This window comes from Amblyomma americanum, chromosome 3, assembly GCF_052857255.1.
Source record: "Amblyomma americanum isolate KBUSLIRL-KWMA chromosome 3, ASM5285725v1, whole genome shotgun sequence".
In the NCBI taxonomy this organism is placed as follows: domain Eukaryota; kingdom Metazoa; phylum Arthropoda; class Arachnida; order Ixodida; family Ixodidae; genus Amblyomma; species Amblyomma americanum.
Genome location: NC_135499.1, coordinates 128,371,047 through 128,393,103, shown reverse-complemented (window position 1 = coordinate 128,393,103; position 22,057 = coordinate 128,371,047). Strand labels below are relative to the sequence as shown.

Sequence of the window (22,057 nt, the reverse complement as noted above, 5' to 3'; positions counted from 1 at the left end):
CGCGATAGCAGGTCGTCTTTGCCATTTTATTGCAAAAAATGAGGAAGCAGAACAATATCTGAAATGCACATTGCTTCGCCGGAGACACATCTCAGATAATGCGCCGACCCTTACAAAAATTTTAGATAGTCCATAGACTGTCCATAGACATCTTTCTATAAAGACTAAATACACTCTAAAGACAAACCCTAGAGAACAGTATGTAGGCAATGAAAATCATATAGACAGTTATAGACAATCTATAGATTTAAAGTCATACACTTTTAGTAGATTTTTGTCTATAGACATTCAAGAGACTATGAACAGGCAAAAAGGAATATCTACAGGAAAGCAATGGAGTCTATAAGAAGTCTGTAGACTGTCTTTAGAGCATTTTTGCAAGGGGAAAACTTCAGATAATGTGCCAAGCTAAGCTTCTTCCATGTCGTTGAGCAGCGTCTCGAATAAAGTCTCATAAGCATTGCAATTAGAGAAACGATAATGATGAAGAGCTAGTTAAAATGCTTATTGCTTACTCTCACATGCTTATAACGATGCGCTTTCCCTTGTTGCGTTTAGTCAAGTGGGACAGGAGCTTTCGGAGTACTGAATCAAATAAAATATCATTGCTGCCGTTTCGGGCATCGTTTTCGAGCTGTGCGCCCAGAGTCCGGTTTAGAAGCTCACAAAGCGGAATTCGTGTTTCGGGTCCATGCGAAGCTCGCTCGAGCCCATTTCTTCTCCGGACCCCATTCAACAGCGCCCCACGGCGGCTTTGACGCCGAACGTCGGGCGAGTGACTGCTGGATTATACTTCACCCCAAATTATTTTCTTTTTCCTAGACCGCCTCCACTAATGCATGTCGTGTACCGGGGCTACCTTTTCGACAGAGGTCGGGCAGAGGCCTTGAAGAAGCCAAGTCGAACATCGGTCTGCGACGGAGGCCCTTGCAGTGAAAGGCGCGCGAAGCCGTAGGAACTGTCTCGTGCTGCGCAGGCCGAGTTATGTTGTTTGAGGAAGCCCTGCTTTTACAATGCAGAAGCGCAGGAAAGCAGGAAGAGGAAAGCTTTTTTGAAGTGAAGTTTTACAAGTTTCTTTTCAAAGGCTGAGCTGCGCAAGTAGAAAATGAGAGAAAAAAAGAAAGGACAAGGTAAACAATTTCGCCTGACAAAACAGGGGCACGAACTCGCCTCCGTGAGCTTCGGGCCGGTCCGGAATTTTAAAAAAGCCTTTGGCGGGCTTCCTTAATATTTTTCTTTACGGGCTTCCTCTCGTGTGCAATGCCCTTTGTGTCGCCGCAGGGTTATGGCACTGGTGGGGAAACGAGAAGGCCGGCTATTCAGGTCCAGGACTCTAGGGCATCGAGGAATATGCTGATAATTATATCGTTATTGCCGCGCTCTCACCCTGTCGGCGGAGCCCCCTCTTGCCTAGTTCTACCCTTCCCCTCCCTCCCCGCCCTCCAATCACACTGCCGGGATTCCTCATTCGAGATCGCATTCGGTTCGCTTTTTTGCGCCATGTAAGCCTCCTTGTTCGGCTGATTTTTTGCTTCGCTCGATGACCGAGTCGTTGGGAAACCATGCGGTTTGCAGCTTACGAAAGTTGAATACATGCAGTTGGGAAAAGAGTGCGCGCGTTGATATTAAGCACGAAGTTGTTAAGTAACAAAAAAAAAAGAAGAGAAAAGGCCGCAGGCTCCTATGTACATTCTCCAATATTGCCCGATTTCAGCATTGTGTACCAGGAAATTTACTGTTATTGTATGGGGACAGATTTGTGGTCGACTGTCGGGCGAAGCATTGGTGGGGCTTCATTCTTTCACCGTGGGAAAGAAAGGAAATAAAACAAGAAAAGAAGAATAAAACGTTCTGCAGAGCGTTCCCAAATGAATTTACTCTCTCGTGCAGGGAGTTAAGGGGACGTGGGTGTCCTGTTAAGGCGTACGCTGCAACGCATTTGAGAATTTTTGTGAAGCTGTCACTGACTTTGGAAAATCGTAGGTATGCAGTTGAATCTAGATATTTCATCTTTAACGGTACGACTGACAGAATTCGGTAGATTTAGTCTCAGATATTTTATAAAGGGCTGAAGAAAATAAACATGTATGTCAGCTGTCATATTCACAAAGGATTAGGCTCATATGCAGATGCACTGATGATGAGGACGACTAATAGATTCAGCAGACTAGGGGCAGGAGAAGAGCCCGAAGTGGAAGATTGAGTTGACCGCTCACCTCTTGTTCATTAAGCCTTGTGCTCCAGCAAGATAATGAAGCATTATCGAAAGCGAAAGAAGGCGGCAAGATATTTCGACGTCTCACGCGAGGTATACAGCGCGGATAAACTAACCGCTTCTCTATAGGATCGGCCGCCACCAGTGATCTATGGTTTATAATGCGATACCGAATAACCCAGTGTCATCGGAACTGTTCAGTTCTGGAATGAAACAACGCGCTAGGACCCTGCTGAAGACAGCGGACGATGATGGACACCACAGTAGTTTGGCCTCAGAGCACGGGAAGTCTCCTCTGATGTATGCTTCGGCTGCTATCGTTTCGGTGAATAACAATATAGCTGTCTAACCTGCCATTAGAAGAGACGCGGCTTGTGTCGCATAATATGAGCAGTGAGCTCTTTTATGTTTTGGTATTCTCTGTGTACCCTTCCAAGTACCTTTCAAAATTTTTCCAGGGTGATTTCGTAGAAAAAAATTGTTGTAATCGCTGGATCCTTGACTTAATCTGTACTGAAGAAATCAAGCACAGCTCACTGCCGTCACTATCGCTACGCTTTCGCTGTTGGTTCGCTACCAGGGTCAGCACTAGCGATGTTGTCTTGTCCGATCCCAGGGCTTCAATTAAATGACTTTATATGAATTGGTTCCTCGTCGTACCGTTCGCCTGCGCGTTATTTCACCGCCACTACCCGCGCCAATGCCGTGAGTTCTCCAGAAACACTAGATCGTGCCCAAGACAGTCATGCGGACAGGCATCGTGTCAACCGCTCGTAGAGTTATGCCTGATGAAGGAGTGCTGGTAGCGATGGCAGAACGAGCAGAGGATGGAGAGACGGTGGTCTGAGAAGACAAGAGGGTTGAGGGGGAAGGTACTGCATTTCAGCCTAAACCATTGTGGCAACGCGTGGAGGAATATGTAGCAGCAGTCCATAGCTGGGAGAGGCTCTCGCGCACTCATCGCGCGGGGTTGTAGGGTGGGGAGAAGGAGATGGTTGCGCCCGTCTACGTGCAGCTAATTAATAAATCCATGGCCCCGGAAACACTGGCGCCGCGGAGCGGGCGTGCATGGGAGTGCGTGCGCAAGCGGGATGCCCGGCCTTTTTCCGATCGGAGTTCGTTCCGGGGCAGCGTCGGCCAGGCGGAGCGGACCAGCGGCGGTTGCGAGCAGGGGAGGAGGGGGGGGGGGGGAGTCGACGGGGAAGGGGCTCGATGCATCAGCGTGGATTAAGCCCCGCGTGGTCCCATTGTTAGTCGAGCGCGGTAATTAAGCCCGCACAGTGCGCTGGCGCTGCAGAATCCGCGAGAAATTCCACGATTCGCAAAGTCCGCATCGTGCGCTCCCCGCTCTCGTCGACGCGCGGCTTAAGAGCCGAGGCGCCGAACACCGCTTCGGGCGCCATGTTGTACCCCCGCCGCCACCGCCGCGGACGCCGTCCACGTATGCAGGTGTGCACTGGGGCCCCATGCCACTCGCTTCCGAAACAGTTCGGCGCAGAGCTCCGACAGAGCTCGCTGACGTGCGCTAGAATGCCGTGAATGCTGTGAAATGGAAGGAAATCCTAGCAGCCTTGCCGCGTTTACTTCTTTGGAATGTATGCCGAACTCTAGAAATGTAGCATAATAGGGAAGACCGCTTTCGCCCGGCCCCTTTTCGGCAGGACACAGGCGGACTAGTTGTTGGATGGCTACGCATGGTGGCGGAGTGATACAGCGATTGAGCCTTGCCTTATCTCTCTCTCTCTCTTTCCCTGTCTCTCTCTCTTTCCTAATTGGACAAGCCATGTCTGCAGGGCACAGAGTGCTGCACGGAATCGGAGGGACCCAAGCATTAGAATCCCCCTCTCTCCTTCCCTCCCCCGTCCTGCATTGTATACCGGTTCCTACGGCACTATCTGGGACACTGTCTCTATCCCGGCCGCGCCTAATTGGAGCGCGGAGGGACGAGCATATAAGCCGGCTCGTCCCGGCCGCTGGGAGCTGCGGCGCAACCGAACACCGCCGGCATCTGGCCGGAACGCATCTGCTGCGGGGATCCGCAGCGGCATGGCGCAATTGCGTTGTAGCTATGCGGGAGGTGAGGAACGGCCGCATTACGCCGGGCTGTCTCGGAGACGGGAGAGAGGGAAGCCTATAGTCAAACGTGTCCGCCGCCGACTTGACCATTGTGTGCGAGAGGTGCGGCCACGTCTACGAAATAACTGGCATTTCGAAGACAGTGTGTAGTGGGTGGCCCATGACGCTGTCTGAAAGGGGCTGGTTAACTCAGTGAGAAAAATATTCACGTTTTATTTACTACAAAAGGAGCACGAAAAAGTTTTTGGTGCAATAAGACAAAAAAGTAAATTAGAAGCAATTCACAATCTCTGGTAAAATGTTTAGGGGAATTCCCCAAGGTGGGGTAGATTAGTAATTAGGACTAGATTAGTAGACTAGTAGTGGAGTCGGCTGCGCTTGGGTGGATTTGAATGAGTAATTATTCCCTTATTATTCACAATCACGCACTGGATTTCCAGAGAAAAATATAGTGAGAGAATTTCTTTAGCAAAAAGTCCGAAAAACTCACGCAGAAAGGTGTTTGATAGAACACGCTTCCTTTTTCTAGAGCTCACGTTTTTATTTTCGGTTATTCTATGGTTTTTAGCCGTTTCACATTTTTCTGCGGCACAAATTAGTTCGCCCAGGGTGAACTTTGGTAGTGCCTTTTAAGGCAAGACGAACCTGAAACGAAATGTAGCTTGCTTGGCGCCACCGCCAAATTGTTTATGGGTGCCGGTAGTTTTTAAGAGACCGACAGACTTAAACAGAGCTCGGTAACAGCGTATAATCTAAGAAAATAAATAAGAAGCGACAAGTTTTATTTTTTAAACATGTTCTAACAACTCATATCACAAAACCGGTAATGGGGCAGCACCATCAAGGCATAAGACCCGGTACTATACGCATATTATCAAAGGAAGAGTGGTTCCCTTATTGCATCCGCGAACTTCGTACCAAGTGCCGTACTATGTGATTTCAATCGTGGAAGGTTTTAACTTCTTGCCCCCTTTCTGTTGGAGATCCCATACTGAAATACTCCGCGTTGATTTCCAATACGCAGGTCTCTTGAACTTCATAGAAAATACACGTGTTTCGCACTTCGGCGGCATCAGTATGCAATGGATGCGTCCTAGAATCGAGCCCTGTAACTAGTGTAAACTCTACAAAGACTAGGTCACTGCACTGGCTGAATGCTACCAAGCGAGCTGCAAGCACAACAAAGCAGGCAGGAGACAGGCGCTCTTGCGTAGACTAATGAAGTAGGCTTAGCTGCGCAGATCCTCGCAGCAGCTTTAACGTATACTTTTATCATGCACAGTGCACTGATATCCTTCTTCATTTTTGCAACAGTTAAGTCAGACGACATGAAACAGTGAGGGTGAAGGTCGGCACTAATGCTCGTTCAGCTCGTGGCACAGAGCAACTATTCATGGAAGATCCATCAATCTCGTAATTTAAATGGGAAGCATCCCCCTTTACCTGAGGTAAGCTTTGTGCGTACGTTAATTTGACGCGCGCCGCCATTCGCGACTATAGCGTCGGAAGAGATCAAAGGATAGGAGACGTTATGCGAACAGTTTCCGTCTAAAGCATAGAACCACCTGATAGTTCTAACCTAAACCATGAATGCCGCCATCCTGCACCCCACGCAGGCTCTAACAACGCAGGTTCTAACAAGGAACAGTTGTGCGCAGATTTCCAAACCGAAATTGAAATTCTGCGCGTTCAATCAGATGCACTAATGGAAACCCAGTAACTTCAGGCAATCGCGTCGACGCAGCGAGGCACTGTGCTGGTAGCTGTTCTGTGCTAAAATCTCTGCCCCGAGACACCAGCTCCCAGCTGATCGAGTTGTTTGAATGAACTATTTCTCTCTCTACCTCATGACACTGAAAATAATCATCTCACAAAGTGAACTTTGCCCGTGCAGCAGCTTCGTTACCGTGGTGTAGTTTTTTTCCCAGTAGCAACGGGTCAAACAATGTGCCCTTATATTTCTACCAGCCTTCTTCCCCGAAAGCGGGAAGACAAAACGCATATTGAATGTGTGTCTGCAGGTGAACGTACATATATAACAGGACCCAGCAGAAAGTTGACGTGTATGTCGTATCGCTGTAAGAAAACAAACTGAAAACTGACTCTATTTCAAGCCTATAGCACGGCCGCACCTGGGAGCACTTCGTCAGAATTAATTTACGTTTGTTCCGGCGATCAATTGCATCAGCATTTTTTCAAAATCTACGCAGCTAGGATGCGTTCACCGGCTTCAACCCGACGTGAGTCTTAAAGTCAGCCTTCAGGTGCTCAGCCTGTTCTTGGTTGCGACGTTGCAAGTTCTCTCGGGTTCTAGCTGGCGTAACATCCAATCAGCCTTCTTACTAGCGAAATTCGTTATTCCGCAGCGCTCGTTCATAGTTTCGACCTGTGATTTCTTGTTTGTTCTTTGTTTTTCTGCTCTTGAAAGCAGCAGGGAACGTCGGATAACGTCGAACAACGTGCTGTGCAAATTTGTCTCACTGTTCTGTCGTCTGCATGGCATCCGTGACATGGTGCGTTAGAAGTCGCCAAGAAGAAATTTCCATTCTTCTATACATAGATGACCAGGCTTCAGATAAGAGATATTGCTAATAATTATAATCTATGCTTTATTTTGTGCTGGAAAAATGCATTTGTGGGCATGCTAAAGCCTCTGAAGGCTTGATTCTCGTCAGCTGGTGTTGTAATAATAATACAAACACCAAAACATGTGCGCCAATATGTCAGGAACAGTAATTTGGTTCTAAGGAAAAACTCCAAAACTCAGTGTTTTTTGAAAAACTTGAACTTTGCTGCGCGCTGTCTCTTGTTCTCAGAAGTAATCGGATTCTGGCCGCGGTGACCGCATTTTCGTGGATGCGAAATGCGGAACATCGTGTGTTGAGTTCAGTGTTGCCAGCGCACGTTAAATGGTCCAATGTGGTCCAAATTAATCGTTGCCAATCCTCCTCTACGGCGCTTCTAATAGCCCCGTAGCCCGCGGGCAGCTTTGTGACGTCAATCTTAGCATAACACTACATGCCATACTATAGCATACCATATCGAACCGTGCCGTTCCGTGCAGTACCATACCGTGACGTACCTACCGGACCGTGCCGTGCCGCACCGTACCATCCCATACGTGTCGTACCGTACCGTACAGTGCCATACCATACCATGCCGTGCCCCTCCTTTTGTTACCGTTCGCAGATGGGCTGTTCGGCCGCTGCGAGAGCGTGTCCCGGCTGGGCGCGGCCGACCTGTGGCGCCCTGCGCTGGACGCGAGTGGTGCCAAGCTGCTCGAGTCCGAGCTGGAGCGACTTTGGGCGCAGGGCTACCGCTGGCACCACGTGTACAGCCAGTGTGTGGTGCGCTCGGCGCTGTCGGCCATCCGACACGCGCGCCTCTACGACCCCGGATTTTGCGCGCGCACACTGCGTAGCACGCTGCCCATCGTGGTGAGTATGGTTGGTCTTCCCTTTGAAACCGCTGACACGCGTGCAGGTCGTGTAGTTGTGTACGGAGAAATAAGGCCGAGTTTATTAATGCGGTAGCTTTAAAAGCCTCACTTGGCCGTCCGTCATATAACGGGAGGCAGGTAACGTCACCAGACCAGATAATTACCATTGGCTGGAGGGAGGTGACGTCACCAGACCGGAAGTGACGTCGCTTCTGGTGAAGCCAGCAACAGTTGTAATGCTTCCGCATCACCAACATACAACGCAATTAGATGTCCCTGTTTTCTTCAATTGTGTGATTAATGGATTGCACAATAAAGTATTCACGATTAACAACTACGGTTATGAATTGAAAAGAGACTTTCTGGCGGTTGTTTGGTTATGACGACGCTTGCGGCGTATCAACGAACACCCAAGTGCTGGGGCGAAGATAAGTTTAAGGGCTCCACAACAACCATGATGCCACCATGAAGCTGTAAAAATTGATCATGGATCACAAAGCTTCGCAACTGATGGGAGTGTGGAACTGAGGCAGCATTCATATGCTACTCCTGGTTCTCCCGGGATTGCGTGAGATCGTGATGCTGCTTTCAACAATTAAATAATTCTGAAAAAAATTGCCTGATTCATGGCTCATTCAACGTTCTGCACTAATCCCGTACCAGATTTCTGCCTCTATAAGGATTAAAGGCTAGCTTTTTTATTATTAGCACACAAATGGTGCCGATAAAGAAAATGCCTTTATCTCGAGCGACTGCCAACGATATTTTTGACTCATTTGTGCAAGAGGTGACGATGGGTTTGAAATTTGTAAATGAAAATCGTTGTGATTTTTCATTCTTCTTGTGTTTCACTGTAGTTCGAGCCTTCAAGGCTTAAAAGATCCCTTATTAGTCTTTATTAATTACTCTTTTATGCATTATATATATTACGTGAACTTTGGGGGAGGGACAGAAAAATTTGCTTGGACACAGACGGAGCAGGCTAGAGTGAGAATACAGATTTCTCACTTGTTTTTGCTGATGTCTCTATTGCAGTCTGACGAAATAGAAATGGAGCTTGAACATCTGAGCCCCGACGACTTGGCTTTCATCAAGTGAGTAATACTTTGTTCTTTAACTGGACATGTTATCTCGTGTCAGTGTAGGGCGCTAGCGGTCTTGACGATGCAACTTCTGCTTGGTTAAGCACAGTTCAACGGAAACAGTACGCTCCCGTTGGTACTCAGGTCGACATTTGCGTTGCCACTTACGTGGCCTTCTTTCTTTTACTAGTACCTCATTTCTGTTTCAAGAGCACCTGTAGTGGCTGCCTCAGCCTGTTTTCGAGAATATGTAGAAAAATAAAAAATTGTAGGTGATGAAAATGACTCTTTTATGGAAGAAATTTAAACAGAACAGCCTAATCTGTCGTAGATGCTTTATGGAGGGGAGTGTGTTGTCTTAAGACCTGGATAGCACAAGCTATCTGTCAGCAGCAGCAGCTAACACACACACGCGCGCACGCACACACGCACGCACGCACACGCAAACACACACACGGGCGCACACGCACACACACACGCAAGCACACACGCACACACACACACACACACACATGCACATGCACACAAGCACACGCACACAAGCGCACGCACACACGCACACGAACACGCACAAGCACATGCGAACACCCACGCACGCACGCAAGCACACAAGCCCCACACAAGCAGACACACACACACTCACGCACGTGCACGCATATAAGCACACACACAAGTACATACGCACGCACGCACGCAGTATGACAGGAAAAGATCCAGAAAGAAAGGAAGCCCAAAGAAGAAGAAACAACAAAACAAGCCACGAAATAGTAAGCTGCACCCTGGCAGGCGGTGTCTCCCGCGGTACGTGCCTAAACAAACGTTGTCCCTTTAATCTCGCGAATTCCTGGGAGCCGAATTAGATGCCGGACTGCGCTCGTCTTGTCCCGTTCCACCCACGCTTCCCCATCCGTCCTCCCTTTCTCCCGTGTCCTGCGCCCTTCGGCGCTTTTCCTTTTTGCGCCTCTTTTCCCCCAACTTGCTTCGCGCTCTTCATGTTTTTGTCTCACGGCTCGCTTCAGCGGCTAGCTCCTGGCACTATTTCTCTGCGTCGTAGTCGTCTGTTGCTCTTATTGCTGGCGTCGGCAGCCGATCCTGCGCCGTGCGGGCCTTGCCACCCCCTGTACTCGGCCGCTCACCTTCCTTTCCTCCCTGCTCCTGTAGTGGCGTCAACGCCGTCGACTGCCGCCGACGCGGTGGCCAGCGTTGGGGGCCCACGGCGGGCGAGGCGCAGATCGGTCCCGGCAGCCCATCTTCTCTTTCCAGGCGTCTCGCGAGCGCAAAGGCAATTTTCCCTCAGGATACCCGACCCGGCTGCCGGGCGTATCCGTTTCCTCGCTTGGGCTCCGTAGCCAACCCTCCCTGCTTGCCCAGCTTTTCCCCTTTCATTCACCCTCGTTTTCCTCCCAGCAACACTTTTCCCGCTTGTTTATTATATCGCCCTTTTTCTTGGACGGGGTGACACGGGCGGTTTTGTGCGTTCTCTGCTTTGCCTCGTCGATTTCACTAGAGAAGCGCTTCTCAGACGTGTCGCTGCGCGTCAGTTTAGGCGGCTGTACTTCGTCCTTTCCTTCACTATGTCCGTCCCGTACTGCTTACATGTGAATAGTGGGTACGAGCTTGTAGAAACGTACATATGCCACATAAACACATACTCGCGCAAAACAAACAGTGCAAAGGGTTATTGCAGAATAGGAGTGCGGTGTACACTGCATGGCACAGCGTGCTTGCTTGGGACCAGAAGTGATAACATAACCGACAGAATAGAACTAAACCTAAGAAAGGAAGCCAACTGTGGGTTCTCAGACGAGACACGTATCTGAATAGAACAAAAAGAGAGAGGGAGAAAGAAAGAGGGAGGAGGTAGAGAGGGTAACCAGAAGAGAGTTCTGTTTGGCTACTCCGCACCGGAAGATCGGGAAGAGGGGGTGTGAAAAGAAAAAAAGCATGAGGTGACGATCAAAGATGTCAGGTGAGGGCAAGCGTACTGCAAACCCACAGTCTCTCGCACAAGTACGACACCCTCAGGAATTGAAACGAGGCTTTCCATGCCTTGAGTGCTCCCGGTTGCTGTAAGCCACAGTCTGAGGATTTTACTGTGCTGGGTCGAAATTCGCGTCGATGAGAAAGTGGAAACATTTATGCCTTGTTACAGAAGCATTCATTGCGGGGCCTAGTGACGAAAAATATAAACCCACTGCTCTCAAAAGAGGATCTTAAGTCTTGTTGATTACTTACCGATGTGTCTGTTGGTTAGCGAACAAAAATGTCACTAACTGCTGGAGGAGATAAATAACGGGGATTTGCTGCACTATTCACCTGCGTGTAAAAGAACTGAAATTTTCGGATTTGCGTCTTGAATAATGCCAAGGAGCAAAGCACTCATTTTAACATTTTTTATTCAGTAAGAAAAATTAATGAACAAATATTCAGCGAATAGCGCTAAGGTGCTATTTTTACGCTTAACATCGATCGCCATATCATTTCCAAATGCTTGAGATTGTTTTTTCCAGTTTTGTTCAAATTATCTTGTTTGCTGCTTTCTATTTTTTGTGCGAACTATGACTTTCCTAAGTGTTTTCTGCGCAACTATTATCTCTGTATAGCTTCATAGCGGTAACTACTTTTACATTTCAGCGTTTTGTAACTAACAAAGAATTTATTCATCTGTTACGCACTAAGACTACCCACTGCGGACTAAATAGACCCACTGCAGACTAAGAAATGTAAACATTACGTGCAGTTTTGAACAAGAAATTGTTTTCATCATACCGGTTAGAAGGACAAAAACAAATTTCTCTGGTTTAGACTGTAATAAATCCACACGAAAATCGCTTTTTCTTTAATAAAAACGTTTGCCTTTTTATCTTTAAATAAAGCGTACTAAGAAATAATGGTATAATGTTTCTGTTGCCTCTATAGAGAGATGACTAATTAAATGAATATATGAATTGGGGCACACGACGGATAATCTGCCTCCGCCTCATTTCTGCAATATGGATAGTAAAGATTGCGAAAAGCATGTTGGGATCTGCGCGGGCTATATAGAATCAGCCCGGTCTCCCATTCACTGCGTACAAGCAGAGTTTAGTTAACACATGCGCATGAGATCATGTAGCTGTACACGCACCTGGAGCCCTATTAAAGCGTTTCCTCACACTTAAGGAGTACAGCGATGTCTGTGACTTTGCTTTGCGAACCACATATTCTCCCAGCAACATAGGCAAGGAGTTGCAAGTATATGCGTATAGACTGGAAGCCTACTACGGCTCCACGGTGTTGAAAGAAAGAGTGCAGTCGTAGAGATGCACCCAAGCGTGCTTCGAGGAGCAAGGCAGGGTAAACAAGTCACTCTAATTTGTTGCTATTGTGTAATAATGAAGTGCGGTAGTGTGTAGTGATGTAATGTGTTTTGGTGCCTGTATCCTGCTGTGACAATAGAACAGGTACATGTTTCATCTTGGTCGTTTAGCGAATGCGGGTGTCGGACGTAGTCACCAGGAATGCCACCTCCAACACCTAAAAAACGCTGTATTGTTAACCACAACGTAAGTTAGCTTCCCCTATATATAGCTTTCATAGCTTACGAGAAAGCATTTGATTCGATTGAAACCTCAGCAGTCATGCAGGTATTGCGGAACCAGGGTTTTAGAGAAGCCTCATGGAAAAATACTGGAAGATAATTATAACCACCGCACCGCAACCATAGTCCTCCATAAAGTCAGCAGTAAAATTACGCAAAGAATGTCAGGCAGGTACACACGATATCCCGAGTGCTATTTACCGCCTCTCTATAGGTGGTACTTGCCTGGATTGGGAACAGTTGGGGATAAGAGCTTATTAAGAATGCTTTAGTAATCTGCGATTCGCTGATGACATTGCCTCGCTAAGTCACTCAGGAGATTAACTGCAAAGCTTGAACTGTACGGTAGATCTAAAAATAATATGCGGAAAACCAATGTAATCTTCAACAGTCACAGAAGAGAACAGCAGTTTGCAATTGGTAGCGACGAGCTGGAATTGGTAAGGAAATACGTCTACTTAGGGCCGTTAGTGGTCGCAGATCCGGATCATGAAAGAGAAAAAATTAGAACATTAAGAATTGGGGTGGAGGGCATTTGGACAGTTCTCTCAGATCATGAATGGAAGTTCACCCATATCCCTCAAGAGAAAAGCATATAACAGCTGTATCATAGCGGTACTCACATATGAGGCAGAAACGTGGAATCTAATGAAAAGGGTTCAGCTTAAGTTAAGGACGACGCAGCATGTTATGGAAAGAAAAATTATAGGTGTAACGTTAAAAGACAGGAAGAGGGCAGAGTGGGTCAGTACGTATGAAACGCGGGTCAATGATATCCTAGTCGAAATCCAGGGGAATAAATGGGCTCGGGCAGGGAATGTAATGCAATGGCAAGATAACCGACAGTCCTGGCCACAGAATGGATTCCAAGAGAAGACAAGCGTAGCCGGGAGCTGCAGAAAGTTAGCTTCGCGGACGAGATTAAGAAGTCTGTGGGGATAGGGTGGCTTCAGCTGGTACAGGACAGGGTTAATTGGAGAGATATGGGATAGGCGTTTGTCCTGCAACGAGTTGGGTTAGGCTGATGATGATGGTGATTACGAGTTATCTTCGCGAAATACTCCTCTTTTGGGTTACATAACGAGTGCTCCTCCAATCGGTGCAGGTTCACGCCGAACAGCGGGCTGAAGGAAGGCGCTGCGCCCCAGTTCGCCGACGAGGTGTACTTTCCGCCGCTGGAGGTCCCGGCCGTTCAGGGCGCCTTCCTCGCGTCCGGCGAAGTGCTAGCCAGCGCCGAGGACCGGGCAGTCTCCGACGCCGCCACGTCTCTCGCCGCCCTCAAGGACGCCCTCAAGGCGCAGGCCATGAAGAGGAAGGCCAAGGTGACTTTCTCAGCACCGTGTCTTCGTCGAATTGTTTTGTCAGCTTCGTCACGCTGTGCTACAACATAAAATCAACCTGTACTGGGACTTCCTTGTCGCTTTTGGAGGGTCATCCAACAGTGAAGTATAGCACTCCTGATAAAGACGAAACACTAGCTAGTTCAGGTTTTCTGCACAGTGAAAATTCACATAAACAGGCGCATAACGCAGTCCGCGACTTTTTTTCCATAGAGCACTGCCAAGCTACCAAGAAGCAGCTTTATGGGATGTAAAGTAGACGTTGTCTAAGGTTGACAACAGTCAAAGTTAAAGCATCTTACGCCTGCAGCTTCCTTGTAAATGATAACTGCACGCTACTTTAAACAGCATTTCTTTGCACATCTCTTAACTTTATTAAATTTTGCTTTGCACAATAACGATGCCAAAAATTTTGAGATTAGATTAGAAGTCATAATTCGTTTCTTGGTTTTCTCTATTTCTGGTTTCGTTTCCAGTGGTCTGAGGTCAGACTATGATGCCTCTACGTTTGTCTGCTTTCAAATATTTTTCTTGCAGAATGCGGAAGTGGCGAAGGACGACTCGAACGAGACCGGTGATGCTTCGGCGGAGAACGAAGAAGTGCTGGGCGTGCTCAACTACCTGCGCCAGGTGGCCCAGGACACGGCGTCGTTGCTCGACGAGAACAGGGACCGCTACGACGTCTTCATCCCACCAGACGTGAGTGCGGTCGTGGCCCGCGTTGATCACACCAAGTTACGAGATGGGCGGCAGGCTAGTACCACGAGATGATTCCTCTGAGCAATCTTCCCAACACCTTCACTCTTAAATACGAATTATCCTATACAGGAGCAAGAAGAAAGTAAGCTTCCCTCTAGTGCACTCTCTTTTAGGGGGGGGGGGGGGGGGGGGCAGAGTACGTTTTTGAAGCCCTGGGGTAAATTTCCATCACCAAAAGTACGGCATACTTACTGCTTTCAAGCCATTCAAAGTTCTAGCAGCACGAAGATTTTAACCAAGGCTTCAACCTCCTGTATTTGCTAAGCCGAAAACCTCCGGTGCCTCGTTTAAGACCCCCCCTTCATGTGCTAACTGTAACATGTTTTGCAGTGAAAATATGGCTTCATTGCTAAGAGTAGAGTATCCATTCCGTATATTTAGTGATCAAAATGTACTCCGGCACTTGGACAGCGTACCCTACCCCTAAAAGAAAGTTCGCTAGAAGACATCTTATTCCCCTTTTACTCCCATTTAGGCTTATTTGTGTTTAGAGTGTGACCACCTTTCAGAAGTGGTACGGTATGGTATGCGGTGTTTGACGTCTCAAAGTTGCACACGGGCCGTGAGAGACATCGCAAAGGAGGCCTTCGGAGAGGGCAAAATGTCGAGGGTCATTTAAATATTTTTTTTTGCGTTTCTTTGCGTGATCGTCGATGTTAAACTACAGATGTTACATAACATGCTTCCAAGCAAGGTAACGGCAGGCGATCCTCACTGAACTGCGACCATCACGAAATTGACAGCTCTGGTCACTTCGAAGCAAGGTCAATAATAATAATAATTGGTTTTTGTGGAAAGGAAAATGGCGCAGTATCTGTCTCATATATCGTTGGACACCTGAACCGCGCCGTAAGGGAAGGGATAAGGGAGGGAGTGAAAGAAGAAAGGAAGAAGGAGGTGCCGTAGTGGAGGGCTCAGGTATAATTTCGACCACCTGGGGATCTTTACCGTGCACTGACATCGCACAGCACACGGGCGCCTTAGCGTTTTTCCTCCATAAAAACGCAACCGCCGCGGTCGGGTTCGAACCCGGGAACTCCGGATCAGTAGTCGAGCGCCCTAACCACTGAGCCACCGCGGCGGGTCGAAGCAAGGTCATGAAAAGCACTTACTATAAGCTGAACTTGGGCACAAGACAACCAAATTGGTGTGCACTTGACGCCCACAATTACCTTGCGTCGAAAGGACCCCCGGGGCAATTATGTTTGTAATACTTGCAATATAATATTAACCCGGCGAAGTTTACTTCTTCCGGGTAAAAACAAAACGCGCCGCGGAGGTGCGCGCTCAGCTTTCTTAACAAATAAGAACAAAAAAAAAACCCGTAGCGACCGCATGCACCGAGTGACTAGCTTAACCTGAAGACATACGTGAACCGCGCGAACACGCAGGTCGTCTCTTCGTTTCCTGTCCTTCTATTTTCCCGTCTTTAGATATCTTTCTTTATCCGGCATTGTTCAGTATTCCTTTCCCGGTTTCTGCCTCTACTTACGCTCGCGGCCGCGCGGAAATCGTAAAGTAAAGGAAGGCATCTGGTCCCTCCCTACAGGACACGAACACCTCGCATTTTACGGTCATTCCTTGCTCGGCGCTTTCCATATTGTCCCAAGGTCTTTCCTTATTTTTTGCCCGTCACGCGGAGTGAACCGTAAAACTTCCGAAAGGAGAATTTTCACGACAGCGAAAGATTGTGATTAAAGCCGCTGCAAGCAGCAATCGGAGACCGCTTCGGGAGGAAGAGGGACAAAGGAATCGGGTGTTGTGGAGGGAATGCGAGGCAAGAGAGAGGAGAGTCAGTCGTCTTGCGTGTGCACGGAAACGGGCCACAGGGGTCGGAGAGCTACCGCTCGGCACACGGGGGATGCTGGGCAAGCGGGGTGAGTGGGAAGGCAAAATCGCAGAGGGCACAGTTTCACGGGGGAGCGTTCAATTCCGTGCTCATTAAAGGGGATGTCCGCGAAATGGGACGACGGCCGGAGCGGGGGCCCGGAGTTCGCTCGGCGAGCCTTAGCCGGGACTACGACTGCCGGTTATATCCTATTCATTCGCGCTCGCTCGCTCGTCGCCGTCGTCATTCGCCGGCGCGTGGTACTGGCCCGTTTTTGCCGGCTTTTTCCGCGAGCGCCTGGGTGGCTAGCGGCGCTGCCGATGAGAAATTGGGCACCGGGCGGCAGCACTGGGGTGTCTGGACTCCCGAAGAGCCGTTTTGTCGCGATGGTTTGCCGGGTGGTTGCGTCGGTTGTGCGCTTGGCTTCTTTTTTCCCAGCAGCCAGGTAAAAAGAAAGAGAAAGAGGGGGAGGAGGACTAGCGCGTTAGGCTTACCTTGTTGGAACGGGAACTAGGAAAGCTTCTAATAGGCGAATGGTTGACGCCAGTACTGGGGCTAGCGTTTGGCAGCTGGGAGCTTCGCTTGGCGCCAGCGCGTTGGTTGCCGGCCGTAAAACGGTATACTTCACTGCTCGTCAAACCGTGTACGATGCTGCCGCTCTATGGAATGGAACGCGGGCTCTGTGAGCGTCGGACATTTTTTTGCGCCACGTGCTTGTTATTTGTTGGCCGTAGAGCCGAGGTTGGGCGTAAGGGATTGTTGTATGGCGGTCCTCAGAGAGGGACAGTGATTCAATGAACTGGAAAACGTTGGTATTTTAAACGTTCTTTGATTTTAGTGGCGGGTATTCTTGCATGCCCTGAGCACGTCATCATGATGAACATCAAAAGGAAATTAGGTTTAACTGCAACAAGGGTGAGTTGTTTTTTAGCAGAATATATTTTTTCCTCTTCTGGAGAGCACCTCAGTTCGAAGCGAAAGTAAGTTTTGCAAGGAAGTAGAGCACAACGCGTGACATTGCGCGGGTCGAATGTTCAGGCTTGTTGTTCAGTACTTAATTCACGAATAATAATAATAATAATTGGTTTTTGGTGGAGAGGAAATGGCGCAGTATCTGTCTCATATATCGTTGGACACCTGAACCGCGCCGTAAGGGAAGGGATAGAGGGAGTCAAAGAAGAGAGGAACAAATAGGTCCGTAGTGGAGGGCTCCGGAATAATTTCGACCACCTGGGGATCTTTAACGTGCACTGACATCGCACAGCACACGGGCGCCTTAGCGTTTTTCCTCCATAAAAACGCAGCCTCCGCGGTCGGGTTCGAACCCGGGAACTTAATGCACGAAGTGAAATCTGAAATCGTAATACACTGAGCCTGCAGGGCTAGGACGGATCGTTTCTCCTCCTTTAGATTTCCTTCGTCTCATTTGCATGTTGTGCTCGGTGGGAAAGATCTGTGCGTAGGAAATATTGGCCATAATTCGCATTTTTCATGAGATCTGGCGCCCTCTCGCGAGGGGGAGAAAATGCACCTACTACGTTGTAAACTGGTTGAAAACACGTGAACGCTGCTGGCTTGATCCGGTACCGCGAGACGCCTACCGCACAAGCTAGGTGGCAGCTGTGTGACTGCGGCGGGCGCTTGCAGCTGTCTCGAACAAGAACTGCGCATGTTTTTAACCGGTACATACCAGGACTCGGCAGGGGAGGAGAAGCGCGCATGCGCAAAGGGGCAGTGTCAGAGGGCCCAAATATGCAACGCTCTAGCGACACTGCACGGACTCCCGTTTTCAGACCCCGAAGTATTCAGGAGATGATTCCTGCGCACTTCGATGAGAAAATTTTGTACATTATTGCTGAGTGTTTAGACTTAAGCACGCAGCGGTAAACTTCCATAGTGTCGCGCTGTTTATGTCGTGCGTATGCGCTTGCATTACAATATTTCATCCTAACTTAGTTTAAAAATGGATCCGGAGTCCAGCTGCTGCGTCGCAGAAGATCATCATAATGTTCAACGTATATCTGTTTTCGCGTGTACCTCTGTCGTTTATATCCTCGATTCTTCAAAGGTTTCTGATGTACCACTACGTAATAAACTTTCTATATCGTCTTTATATATACCGAAAAAAGTTGCATGGTTTACGAGAAAAACCCGCCTGAATACACTTTGCGCCTTTGCACGGCGAAACCGGAACCATCAGTGGGAACGGAAAATACTACAGGGATTAGGCAGCTGTTTTTAATCGCGTTTACCTAAGCTGAGAGCAGCACGCCCCCGACGCACCTGCTCCTAGCTCAAGACTGTAAAGCAAAACGGGTGGAATATATTCGTCTGTGTTATTCAATGCCCATCTCGAGGTACATCTTTCGGGGGCCCTATAAAGTCCAGCATTTTGAAAGCCTTCTTGAAATGTTGTGGAGGCAGAGCCGGCTCCTGCATTTACTTCGACATAGGCAGGCACTTACGTTGCGTGAGGCAGCCCAGTGGAATGGTTTCTGACTAAACTAAACGCCTTTTAACGCGACAGCGTTAAGGAGCTCGTGTCGCAGAAAAACCGGTGTCGTCGGCGTCGGCGTCGGCATCTTTGGCCGTGAGCCAAAAATGGCGCATCTCGGGGGACGCCTGAACCGCACCGTAAAGGAAGGGATTAAAACGCGACAGCGTGAAGGATTGATTGATTGATGAATTGATTGCTTGCTTGCTTGCTTTCTTGCTTGATTGATCGATCGATCGATCGATTGATCAATTAATCGATAGAAGGATAGCTAGATTGATTGATTGATTGATTGATTGATTGATCGATCGATTTTTCCTTCCCTTACGGCGCGATCCGCGTGTCCAGAGAGAAATGTGAGATAGGCGTCATTTCCTTTCCTTAAAAGCAATTGTTCATTTCATTTTCCTTCCCTTACGACCCGGTTCGGGTGTCCGCCGTGATATGTCAGACAGGCGTCCTTTCCTTAAATTGTACAACGGGCCACGCGTCGCGCCGAACGGGCAATGGCGTTTCGTGTACTCCTCGGCAACGCTGCAACACGTGGTCGCGTCTCACTCTTAAAGACGAAGCTTAAGCGTCCTCCAATTTTTTCTCCTCTTTCCACGTGGCTAGTTATTTCTCTACTTTCCCGAAAGCCTGGGTTCTAACTCCTTTGTGCACTTAATTTTCCTCTCGAGCAGTTGTCCTAAAGCGTCGTTGAAGACATTAGGCCCGAAGGAAGGTGGTCTTCAATCCGCTGTGCCGTTTCTTCTCGGCTGTGTTTTCCGTGAGCATGCCGCCGACCGAAGCTCTAACAATAAGCGTCGTGTGTGTGTTGTGTGTGCGTGTGTGCGTATGTGCACGACACGTACGGCGCGGCCCGCACACATACGTGCCAGCAGGGACGGCCGTCGGACAGGGCCACTTATGCATACCTGGACGACGAGCATTAGCCGCGTCGCCATGGAGACCCGCTCCCATGGCGGCGAAGGCGGCTGAAGGGAGGGATGGGGGCTTCTTTTGTCTCCGTCGGATCGAGCCTCGCAGCTACGACGACGCGGCCGCAGCCGCCGAGCCTTCACCTACTATAAGCGCGGCGGAGCGTTGTACTCCGCTCGCACAGAGATGAGGAGTCCTCGGCGAACAGCATCTCTCCGATGCTGCCGCTGCTGTTGCTGCCTCTCCGCACAGTGGGCGCACAAGCACACGTTTCCTGCGATGTTAGCGAGCTGTGTACGCGCCTGCCCGTATGCATGGGTCGTCTGCAAACTGGTGGCGTGTGAAACGCCGCGCGCAAGGACGTAGGGACGCGGAAAGCTGGTAGGCCGGGAAGGGATGCTCGTACAGCAGCAGACTGCGCTCCGCCGTCGGCTTGTGTCGGCTTGCTTGTCAACCCGCTGCTGGCTTCCACCGGCCGTCGACGTCGTACCCGGACGCCCACCGCTGACGTTCCCTCCACTCTTACGCACATCCCCTTTCCCGTCCTTTATCTTCCCGGGCGCGCTCTCGTATTTGGAATTCGGCGCAATGTTGTCACCTGTCGAGGAAAAAGACAATAAGCGGAATCGGCGGCTTGTGCTGCCTCTTCTCGTTTTTATTTTTCGTTCCCCGAGCGCTATCGCGTGCGTTCTATTGTGTGCGTCCTTGGAGTGGCACACCAGGCTATGGTGCTGCAGCTCTGCTGCCTGGCGCTTTCTCTGTGTTGATGCACGCGGCCGACGCTCTCAGCATCGAGGCGTGTTCGGTGCGTGAAAAACGGTGTCACTGCGCGCTCGCTCGTTCCATCAGCCACATTATGGGCGCTTTTCTTCTCTTTTTATCGCGCGGTCACTTTTTTACTCTGTGCGTTTTATGCCACTGTGTGCGAGCAGAGCCTTTGTGTCCCTGCTTTAAAATCGGACGCCGGAGCGAGAAAGTTTTGATGGCCTCTGTAGCATACATGTCTCCGCTTGTCCCGCTCATGCTCATCGGTGTTGCAGTTTTGTTGGCGAACAAAACGTAATGCCTTTTTTCTACAGTCGGTCTTGTGGGGATAGGAAATAGGCAGAAAGTTTCCTTTTAGTAAGGCTGTACTTCTTTACGTCTAGAATGCGCAATACACGAAGAATGAATGCCTTTCACTTATGCAAATTTATTTGGTCCACGTGGCCTTTGAGCGCACGCACGCATATCGGATAGCCACAATCTCGGCAAAAACTGCCTGAACGGCGACCTGCGATACTAATTCGATTGTTTCCTGACTGGAGCTTAAATATTAACGCGATGACGTTAATGATCTGGTGTCGCAGAAAAGCCGGTGTCTCCGTCTGCGTCCTTGGTTGGGAGCGAAAAGTCCCCGAAAAATCCCAACAGAAGCAGCCATGGTGGCAGGTTGGCCACCTATGTCACGGGACCTTCAGACCTCATCACAACCTGCCGACCACACTGTGCGCATACTGTCCATCGTGGCGCGTGGCAGTTAATTTATCGATTGGCCTCGAGAGGTTGCTCGGGAAGAGCAACCTGCATCTGACAAGCTCCATCGGCTGCAGCACCTGCCATCGCAGAGTAGTGGCGCATCGTTTACCTCTGCACCACTGCGCCAGGAGTGGTTTCAGGGGTCTACCACTCCTAGTGATCTATGAATGTAAAGTACAGAGCAACCAATTCCGCAGATATGGGCATTAATCCATTAACGACATCGCGTCATAGCCTTAAGACGGAGCCCTTCTCGTTGCCGCTGTTCCCTCCTTCTCCACTTTCCTCCCCACGCTCTCTTCGCTATCGCCGTCTTTATAGCACCCGTGTCCTCTCTCCTCTTGCTCTCTTTTATCCTCCAATGCGATGGTTTCTCTAGCCACGCCGAGTCCGACGCCTAGGCAGGCTGCTCAACGCAGGAACGAACGCCTGAGAGCGGCGCGCTAAAAAAATATGTTAAGCCACTTAACGCTATCGCCACGTCGAAAGACTTGAGGTGGCCGAGATTAATCCGGACTTCCCTCTGCGGCGCTTCTCACAGCCAAAGTGCCGCTTGCTGCAAAGTGGGAACCCTCACACACCTCATCATACTTCCTGAGCTATTGTGTGGCGCACATTCCGGTGACGCCTGTTCTCGTAACCGAGCTATAGTCGATGGTACGAATCCAAACAATCTATGACCAAGCCATGGCATGTCAAAATAGCCATCAAGTAACCATGAACTGGCTATCCACCGGCGCAGGTTTCAGCTAGAGCACAGGGTGGGAGAGGTACTCATGGCATCATTAGAGAGCTTTAGCTTCGC

The 22,057-nt window shown here is 49.3% G+C and overlaps 1 protein-coding gene across 1 annotated transcript in view; it reads left to right on the top strand.

Annotated features, from left to right (window-relative positions):
* The window catches only part of IA-2 (tyrosine phosphatase IA-2), a 528,690-nt gene that overhangs the window by 116,869 nt on the left and 389,764 nt on the right, over positions 1-22,057 (top strand). Inside the window, exons 3-6 of the mRNA XM_077657849.1 lie at positions 7,481-7,728; positions 8,766-8,824; positions 13,498-13,714; positions 14,270-14,431. Of these exons, the coding sequence (XP_077513975.1) occupies positions 7,481-7,728; positions 8,766-8,824; positions 13,498-13,714; positions 14,270-14,431 (686 nt within the window). The remainder of the gene's footprint in view (positions 1-7,480; positions 7,729-8,765; positions 8,825-13,497; positions 13,715-14,269; positions 14,432-22,057) is intronic.